The following is a 10176-nucleotide window of genomic DNA, read 5'->3' as shown; positions in this document are numbered from 1 at the left end:
GCTGATTTTTTGTATCTAGACCCTTGTGGATATATGGAGGGCCATGGAAAAGGGTTTCACCCAAAGAATCAGAAATAAACTGATTTTTATACCAAACCCTAGTTTTAGGGCAAAATGATCAGGAACTGATTGCACTGATTACCAATGGATCTTTCTGAGATAATTGTGAATCTTCCTAGGCCAAGATGCCTCTCTAATCATGAAATGGATGAGCTCCTCTACTTCCAACCAAACATTGCCTGTTGCAGGTAGCCATGAAACCCTAATTTCTAATTAAATCCAGATGAACACTCTAATAGCTTTGAATCCTTCACTGATGAACTGAGGACCATAATAAGATACTTGGACCCCCCTGATACCCTTGAGACTTGTATACTTAGAAAATGAGGTCCAATTCTCAATCTTGCTTTGTGTGGGCTCCTTCTGTTAAGGAGTGATCTATCAAAACTTGATCTCCATGTCACTAATGCAGTATGCAATGAGTATGACCTAATATGATGCTAATGAAGTGTAAAACATAATCCCATGCTTCCAGGAAAAATGAAGGGTAAATTTTAGGGTATTACACTAAACATGTTTAATCAAACCTCCAGAAGTTAATGGACACTTAAAACACATCATTTGGCTGGGTTTTGAGGAGTTTCAAGTCACATTTTTCACACACTTGGATCAAATTTGTTTTGCACGAATTCAACATCATTCCACTAGTATTTGGATCCAATTATATTGCCTATAAATAGAGGAGCTTTTGCCTTCATTTCCAAGATTTGGAGAGCCAAGAAACCCCTGTTGCAACTTGAAAATTTTCCAGAATGCAACTATCATGTTTTGAGTTTCAGCTTGTTTCAATCCATTTTCTTGATTCTATTAGCTCCATCGGCATCATCTGAAACTTTTGCAACAATTCCCAAACTCTGAGACCTTCTGAATTACTCCAACCAGATCGAGCTTCATCAACTTTTGACCACCATATGGACAAGGTAGTTCTGATCATCTTTTGAACTCAAATAAGTTACCACAATGTAGTCTTTCACACTCTGATGCTCTCCTCTAACTTATCTGGTGTTGATTGATTGTGTTCATCATTTAATTTTACTTTTTGTATTTTGCTTGTTTCTGAAACTTCTTTGAAATTCCCTTTGCTCAGCTCAGATAAATGAATTTGAGGCATAAGGTTAAATTCGGGATGAGAAGAGGATCACAATGGTGGTGGCCTCGTTTCTTGAAGCTCACCGGAGAAGATGACTAGAGTATTTCTCAGGTGGTCTGAGTTTAGACTAGACACGTTGGCATTTTGAAATGTTTTGATTGGTTAAATTCAAACTTGATCATGTGTTATGATTGCAGCGTGCTCCATCGTGTTTCTCATCATTTGGAGTGTTGGAATTGTCACGTTAATTAATGAGGCATGATCCAACGCTCCTGGTTTTTTCTGATTTTAATTCTTTTTCTTTTATTATATTAAATTTCTTTTTCTTTAAAAATTCGTAGTAATTTCATTTTTTATCCAAAAAATCCCAAAATAATTTCTAGAATTCTCTTTTATTTTTCTTCATCTGATTTTTATTTTTCCATATTTTATTTCATTGCTTTTCTGTTTTTTTTTTTTATGAATTTTCTCTTTTCTCCTTTGTTTTATTTGATTTAAAAATACGTTTTTGCATTTCTTAATTCTGAAAATTTTATTATTTGTTTCTCATTTTATTTCAAACCTTTCCATAATTTTCTTGGTCATTTATTTGGTGTTTTAAAGGACTTTCTGAAATTTCCATTTTTATTCTATTTTAAAAATCATTTAAAACTACCTTTAATTGCATTTTTAATTTGTTTGACCTTGCGGACTTCTGTTGACCTTGGATCATGATGATTTTGACTTCAAGTCTCATAAAACTCAATGGATCTTGGGTGTTGATGGGGTGAAAACCCTAATCCACCAAAATGGATGATTGATTTTGATGATGACTTAATCAAATTTGTGATTCAATTTGGGTGTGACCTCTATTGTCCCCTTTATTCTTCATCCCTTTCTTTTCCCTTTGATCAATTGGATGGTTTGTGTCTATCTTGTTCATAATGTGTGGATTGGGACTTAATAAACTTTCATCATTTCAGATCTACCTTCTAAGTGATCATGATTCATTTAAGGTACGTTGGATTGATGCATAAGTTTGTCCTAAGTGTCATGAAGTGTGGATTGAAGTAATGGACCATCCTCCTAGCCTTTGTGCTTGATCATCCCCTTTATTTTTCTTTTCTTGTATGGCATAGCTTTAGGATGATGATTTACATATCATTTCTCTAGCATGTATTAACACAAACATTATTATTGACCGGCCTCAGATAGTTGTGACTTTTACAAAAGTCCAATTACAATTGCTTAAAATAGCACTAAATTTTGTCCCAAAGGCAATGGCATTTTTATAAGTGAGTTTTTAATTCTCCTATTTATCATGGTACTGTGTGAAAATGTTGCTCCTTTTCCATTTGTGAGAGCTAGTGACATACTTGTTGATTTTATCCAAGTTGGAGCCCTTCTCCTAAATGATGTATAGGTTCATATTTTCATGCTTATGAGTGGATAGTTGAGTGTTCTCCAAAAAATGACCAAAAACATCTTTTCATCTTTACTAACATCCTTCACTAACTCTTCACTTGTGTTAACTTTTATTTCAATGTCATTTACTTTATGCCTTTATTTTATGTTATTTACTTTATTCTTTATGTTTAGCATTTCATACCATATTACTTATGATTATGTCATCTTTGTTCTTTGTCTATTTTGACCATTCTTTATGTCATTGCTAAGAAAACCTAAAAAGGAAACTTCTCTCTCTTAATTCATGGACTTGTGGTTATTATCATTGGTATCTTTGTGGAGTTATGGACTTAGAATTAGGATCTTGACCTTTTCTTTGGGACTTGTGACCTGAGACCTTGGAATTCATCTGATACCTTGGGCTTGGGATTTCCTTTTAAATACTTAGATTAGTTATTTTGGTTTCATCTGACAAATAGATTACTATTTACTTATTTTTCTTGCTTGAGGCTTAATCCAAAGGAGGGAAATTCTTGCTTGACTTATGTCATAAAGCTTGCTATCTCTTAGTTAGATTTTTCTTCTCTAGCTTTTACTTTTATGCTCTAGGATAGCATCTTCTTCTCCTCCCCCTTCTTTAATTTTCAAAATCTTCTCTCTTTTTCAAAACCTTCTTGTTTTAACTTGAACCACTTTCTCAATAAACCTTGACATTTGTCAAGTGATTTTCAAAATATTTTTCTCAATAAATGCTAATCTATCTTAAGAATACTTAGATCAATTTCAAAATACTAAAAATGCCTAACTCATTCAAACCATTTTGTGCCCTTTGCGCACTTTTCCTTTTTAACTTTTTCTCAAGGCATTAGACATGAGTCATTTCCATAGTTATGTTATAATTCTCCTATCTCCATAGTATTGATGATATTTATTTTCCATCAGTGGGAGCTAGTGGCATACTTATTTATCCTATCCAAGTTGGAGTCCTTCTCATGATGACGCAAAGTTCTCATACTTGTGGGTGACTAGTTGAGTATTCTCCTTAAAATGACAAAATGTATTTTCCATAAAAATGAATCAAAACAAACTCCTCTTGATATTTTTACCATGAACTACGAGTTTTTGGTCCTCCATTGCACCTTGTTGGTACGTAGGCATGAGACTTTAAAAGTCTTGGAAAACACCAAATCATAATAAAAATGATTCTTTTCCTATCCCTCAAATCATTTAAAAAATAACACCCTTTTTCAAGCTAAAATATGCATATTTTCAAAGAGGTTCCCATGGAGTACCATGGATGTTTAGGTTGCTAATACCTTCCCTTTGCATAACCTACCCCCAACCCCTTTGTTCTCTTTTTATTAGTTTTGCTTTAAAACTTCTTTGGGTTTTGTTCGTACTTTTTCCCTTTTCCTTTGGAAACAATAAAAGCGCGGCGGCGACTCTTGCTTTACGAGTTAAGTTAATCAATAACTCAATCTCAAAATTTTTACCGCTACAGGAGCCCTTCTCATTGTAATGTATAGGTTCATATTTTCATGCTTGTGGGTGAATAGTTGAGTGTTCTCCAAAAATGAACAAACCATCTTTCATTTTTTATTACTAATATTTACTAACATCGTATGATATTAATTTTATTTTAATGTCATTTATTTTATGCTTTTATTTCTTGTTATTTACTTTATGCCTTTATTTTAGCATCTCATATCATATTTGCTCTTTTTCCACTTGGACCTTTGTTTATGTTTATGCTCTTTTTTCCTTTTTCCATTTGGACTTCTTTTTCTTTTAAGACATTAATACAGGAAAAAAACCCTAAACAAATTTGGTTACCTTGATTCATAGACTTGAGGTTACTATCCTTAGCATTGTTATGGAGTTATGGACTTAGAACTATGACCTTGACCTTTGCTCTAGGAGATTGTTATTTGAAACCATGGAATTCATCTGATACTTTTGACTTTGGACTTCTTTTTGGAGACTTGTTTGGGTTACTTTGGTTTCATCTGATACATGGATTATTATTTACTTATTTGGCTTGCTTTTAGGCTTAATCAAAAGGAGAGAATTCTTTCTTGACTTATGTCATAAAGCTTTCTATCTTTTAGTTATATCTTTCCTCCCTAACTTTTACTTTATACTCTATGATAGTCTCTTCTTTTCCTCTCCTTCTTTAATTTTCAAAATCTCCTCTCTCTTTTTCAAAACATTCTTGTTTTCTAACTTGAACCAGTTTCTCAATAAACCTTGACTTTTTGTCAAGTGATTTTCAAAACCTTTTCCAATAAATGCTAACCCATCTTAAGCATATTCAGACCAACTTCAAAAGACTAAAAAATGCATAACTCACTCAAATCATTTTGTGCCCTTTGTGCACTTTTTATTTTAAAACTTTTATCAAAGTTTAGACATGAGTCATTTAAATAGTTGAGATATAATTTTCCTATCTCCATAGTATTGATGATAATTCTTTTCCATCTAAGAGAGCTAGTGGCATACTTGTATATTTTTATCCAAGTTGGAGTCATTCTCATGATGATGCAAAATTCTCATACTTATGGGTGACTAGTTTAGTATTCTCCTTAAAATGACAAAATGTCTTTTCAAAAGTTTTGGCAAACACAATATTAAGAAAAATATTTCTTTTCTCATCTCTCCAATCTTTTACAAACAACACCTTTTTCAAACTAAAATATACATATTTTCAAAGAGGTTCCCATGGAGTACCATGGACGTTTAGGGTACTCATACCTTCCCTTTGAATAATTAACCCTCAAATGCTTATCTCTTTTTATTAGTTTTGTTTTAAAACTTCTTTGGATTTTGTTCGTACTTTTTCCTCTTTCCTTTGGAAATAATAAAAGCGCGGTGGAGAATCTTGCTTTATGAGTTAAATTAATCAATAGCTTAATCTCAATATTTTTACCACTACAGAAAATTAGCGACTTTGTTGGGGAGTAGTCCTCGGTGGGTTTAACTTATCTTTGTTTATGTGTATATATTATGTTTTTTTTGTTATTGTTTGTTCTGTCTGGTGCTTGGTGATCTATGTGTTGTGAGATAAGTCATATACCCGGACTTGAGAGCTCTTATGATATGAGGGTGGTATAGCCTTGTTTGGATTACGTGGAGTTAATCCTTAGTAATCTTACTTGAGATTCCCCGCTCAGTAGAGGTGATCGGTCACCATTTACACTTAGCTTTCATCATCTATCCAGCATTGAATCTTCAAGAATCGGTAACATTTTGCTCTTTATTTTAGTGATTTCTTAAGTTTATTGCATTTTATGAATTTCTGCTTGTTTTATGTTGCATTAGTAGCTTTACTCTTTTTTTTGTCGCATTTTATGCGTTTCTGGGTAGTATTGTTTGGTTTCCAGGTCAAATAACAAGTCCGAAAGTTGCGTACCGGAAGAATGAAGGTCAAAGACTTAATGAAAAGTGGAAAATAGACGAAAATAGGGGGCTGACACGGGTGCCCGTGTCAGCATGTGCAGAAACAACCAATGGAAACCCTGAAAACAGGGGGCTGACACGGGTGCCCGTGTCAGCTGACACGACCCGTATCAGCATGGGATGCAGGATGGACTTACAGAGGAGCCAACACGGGCAGCAGTGTCACTTAACACGACCCGTGTTGTCCATTTCGCCCCATTTGCTGATTTTTTATGATTTAACACCTTTGTACGTCCGGAGGGCAGTTTGGGCATTTCACAATGTTTTTAGTTGTTTGGAAGCTATTTAGTATGACTTTTGGGCATAGAGAAAAAGGACTTTTGATCGTAGAAGAAAGAAGACAGAAAGAAGAAAAGAGCTTGCAAAGTGGTTAGAGGATAAGAGATCTTCAAGATCGGAAGAGATTGAAAATCAACCTTCATCAACAACAAATTTGTAATGTCTCTAATTTGTAATTTACTGTCTTTGAACATTATGAGAAGCTAAACCCCCCAATGCTAGGGGGTGTCCCTAAATTGCTACTATATGAATATTTTGTCTATGTTCGTATAATCATCGATGTTTTCTTAATTCAAATTATTATACAACGCTCTTAATGCTTTATTTTATCGGACAAATGAAATTTTGATCTTTGGTTAAGGTTTAGGTCGGACAAACCGCCTTACCGCTTGTTGTATAATAAAACCCGTGTTTAATCACTTAGGAATGAGGATCAAACTGTAGTTACCGTTCATTCTTGATAATTACATAATTCATAATAGCAATTTGAATAACTAAGGAATTAGGATTGAAATTGACTGTTAATGGTTTTTGGCTAAGGAATTAGAGAAAACAACTCTTGAGAAATGGTTTTGAATTACTACAACATAGATGTTATATAATATGGAAGAAGTTTATTACAAAGCAATTCATACATCTGGCCCTAGCATGCTTTCTCATCTCGGTTAAACAGTTTTATACGCTTTATATTTTTATTTCTCGTTACTGATATTTTCAAAAACACTCATCAAACCCCCATATGATATTTTGTTCAATTGAATTATTATAAATATTGGTACTCACTACACAGTCCTCGAGATCGATACTCGGGATAACTCCCTTTTTATTACTACATTGGTGCAAATAGTACACTTGCTATTTTACCGGTCAAGTTTTTGGCGCCGTTGTCGAGGACTGCCAAAAGTATAAGTTGAAAAATAATTCAATTGGAATTTTGTTGCTCTGCAGCTAAAATTTTTCTGTATTATTGTTTATTCTAATAATTGTCTAATCTGTGTATGCGAGGTAAGGCCTCAGCTGAATTTCTTTTTGACACAGAACTAGAAATATTATTGCGTGCAAGACGACGAAAAGCTAGGCTGGAACTTTCAGAAGCAAGCCCTATTATTTCTGAGTCTGAAAAAGAAGAAGTTGTTTTAGTTCATTCAGAAGACTCCGAAGCCGTTTATGAACCAATGGTTGAAGCTCCACCACCTCCTGCAAAAAGACTTTTGGGTGATTATGGGGGTGCAAATGCTCCTACTGGAAGTTCAACAATTGTGAACCAACCAGTAAATGTTGATCACTTTCAGCTGCACCCTTCAACGATTCGTCAACTCGAAAGGAGACCGTTCTCCGGAAAAATCAATGAAGATGCCAATAAGCATTTACAAAGATATCTGACCATGACGACATCGTTAAAAATTGAGGGACACTCAGAGGAAGCTAAAAAGTTGGTGATGTTCCCGTTTACACTGTCGGAAGATGCCGAAGAGTGGTTTTACTATTACCCGCGGGAAGCATAACAACTTGGCAACAAATGGAGACAACATTTTTGAATGAGTACTTCCCTGCTTCTGTGCATATCTGTAAGAGATATGATATTGTTAATTTCAAACAGAAGGAAGGAGAGTCACTTGGAGACGCTTACAAGAGGTTCAAGCGATTGTTGGTTGCATGTCTTACTCATAATATGGATGCAACTGAACAGATGCAAAATTTTGTGAATGCACTTAGAATGAAGACTAAGCAACTCATAGACACAGCTGCCGGTGGCTCAACAAATTTTACAATAGCCACTGGAATAAAGAAAATCATTGAAGCCATTGCAGCAAATGAGCATCTGGAACTTTATTACCGCAGTGTAAGTTAAACTGAAGGTATCATTAATCTCAAACTAGCAAATCAAGTTGTGAAGATGGAAGATCAAATAACAGATGAAGTAGAGAGAAGACTCAAGAAAATGACTCTTGACACTCAAACGGTGGCACAAGTGCAACCGGTCCAACCTATTCAAGTTGTTAGTTGTGAAATTTATGGAGGTCCTCACTTCGCCATGCATTGTGTGGCAACTGCTCAACAGGTAGAAGAGATTAATTTTCTTAAGTAGAATAATCCTTACTCCAATACATATAATCCTGGATGGAAAAATCATCCAAATTTTTCCTGGAAGGACCAACAAGGAAACGCTCAGAAGCAAGCGCCCACCCATTATCAAAGCCAACCACAACAACAGTATCAACCACAACAACAGCAACCTTACCAGCAGCAGTTTCACCAATCCCAACAACAATTTCAACAACAGGTTCCAAGAAAAGCAGATTGGGAAATTGACATTGAAAAAATGGCAGCTCAAAGTTCATAATTTCAAGAGGAGACTAGAAGTAATCTGAGAAACATTGGTGCTTCAATAAAAAATTTGGAAGTGCAAATGAGTCAGATTGCTCAACAACTCGCGAGTTCGCAAACACCAGGTGCATTACCGAGTGCTACAGTTACAAATCCAAGAGAGCATCATAATGTGAGTGCGGTAACCACAAGGAGTGGTAAGGCAAAAGAAGTCCCTAAAAAAGATGATGACCAAGAAGACCAATTGCTTGAAGTTGATTTGGAGATAAAAGAAAATGAGGTTGTTAGTGAAGAGGTGACGGTACCTAAACCAGTGGTTAAAGAAAAAGTTAATGAATCAAAGCCGGTTGTCAAACTCCCTTTCCCCACAAGAAATAAGAAGAAAGAGCAACATGAGAAGAACTTCGAGAAATTCTTGGAGATGTTCAAAAAGCTTGAGATTAACATTCCGTTCTTGGAGGCACTTGAGCAAATGCCCTCTTATGCTAAATTCATGAAGGATATTATTTCAAAAAGGAGGAGCACTGACACTGACTCTATTGTACTAACCAAAACTTGTAGTGCTATTTTGCAGGGTATGAAGATTCCGGTAAAGAAAAAAGATCGAGGCTCGGTAACTATCCCTTGCACTATCGGGGATAGATCTTTCAAAAAGGCCCTTATAGACTTGGGGGCAAGTGTGAGTCTCATGCTGTTATCCATCTACAAGAGGTTGGGGATTGGAAAAGTACAGGATACCAGAATGACACTTCAATTTGCTGACCACTCTGTGAAGAGACCTTATGGAGTGGTGGAAGATGTTCTTGTGAAGATTGATAAGTTTATGTTTCCGATAGACTTTGTGATCTTAGAAATGTCGGAAGATGAAGAGATACCGCTCATTCTTGGTAGACCATTTTTGGAGACCGGGAGGTGTTTGATAGATATAGAAGAAGTCACCATGACTCTAAAAGTTTATGACGAAGAGTTAAAAATTGATGTGCGTGACACCATGAAATACAAAGATGCTGTGGCCACCAGTCAACACATAAAGGTGATTTATCAAATGGTTCTGAAAGAAAACCCTCTAGGTGAACAAAAATTGCCCATGGAGAGAGTTATAAGTCTATCAATCTCTGAAGACACTCAAGAAGTTGATGAAAAGGAAATGGAAGTGTTAACTATGATGGCAACACAACCGCCCTTTAAGGGATCCCGATCACTCCGATGGGAAAACTTAAGGGAACCCCAAGTTGAGGAAAAGAAAGATGAGACCAAGAAAGTGGCTGAGCTAAAACAATTGCCCGAAAATCTCAAGTATGTTTTTCTAGATCCCAAAAGTAAATGCCCGACGATTATAAGCTCGAATCTAGAGGTTTCTCAAGAAGACTAGCTTGTCAAGGTTTTGAAGAAGCACAAAAGTGCAATGGGATGGGCGATAGAAGACTTGAAGGGAATTAGCCCTACGGTGTGTATGCATAAAATTCTCATGTGTAAGGGCAAAGTGTCAGACAACATACGATCGCAAGTTTCGATGATGACAAATGACCATCATAGATGAATCGACATTGACGATTCCAAGTCTACAAACAAATGCA

At 35.5% G+C, this 10176-nt stretch overlaps 1 protein-coding gene across 1 annotated transcript; it reads left to right on the top strand.

Moving 5' to 3' along the window:
- The first annotated feature begins 8681 nt into the window (after window positions 1-8681).
- LOC127137005 (uncharacterized) lies at window positions 8682-9971 on the top strand. The gene is made up of 2 exons (XM_051063504.1): window positions 8682-9326; window positions 9411-9971. The coding sequence occupies exons 1-2, from the start codon at window positions 8682-8684 to the stop codon at window positions 9969-9971; spliced, it is 1206 nt and encodes a 401-aa protein (XP_050919461.1).
- Window positions 9972-10176: the final 205 nt, after the last annotated feature.

Source organism: Lathyrus oleraceus, chromosome 4 (assembly GCF_024323335.1).
Source record: "Lathyrus oleraceus cultivar Zhongwan6 chromosome 4, CAAS_Psat_ZW6_1.0, whole genome shotgun sequence".
Lineage (NCBI taxonomy): Eukaryota > Viridiplantae > Streptophyta > Magnoliopsida > Fabales > Fabaceae > Lathyrus > Lathyrus oleraceus.
Note: the sequence above shows the minus strand (reverse complement) of the source record. Positions and strands in the feature narration are given on the sequence as shown.

Coding starts and splice junctions, on each gene's coding strand:
- LOC127137005 (XM_051063504.1), top strand. CDS start 8,682: ATGAGTCAGATTGCTCAACAACTCGCGAGTTCGCAAACACCAGGTGCA. Junction 9,327..9,410: donor AGAGGTTGGGGATTGGAAAA/GTACAGGATACC, acceptor GTTCTTGTGAAG/ATTGATAAGTTTATGTTTCC.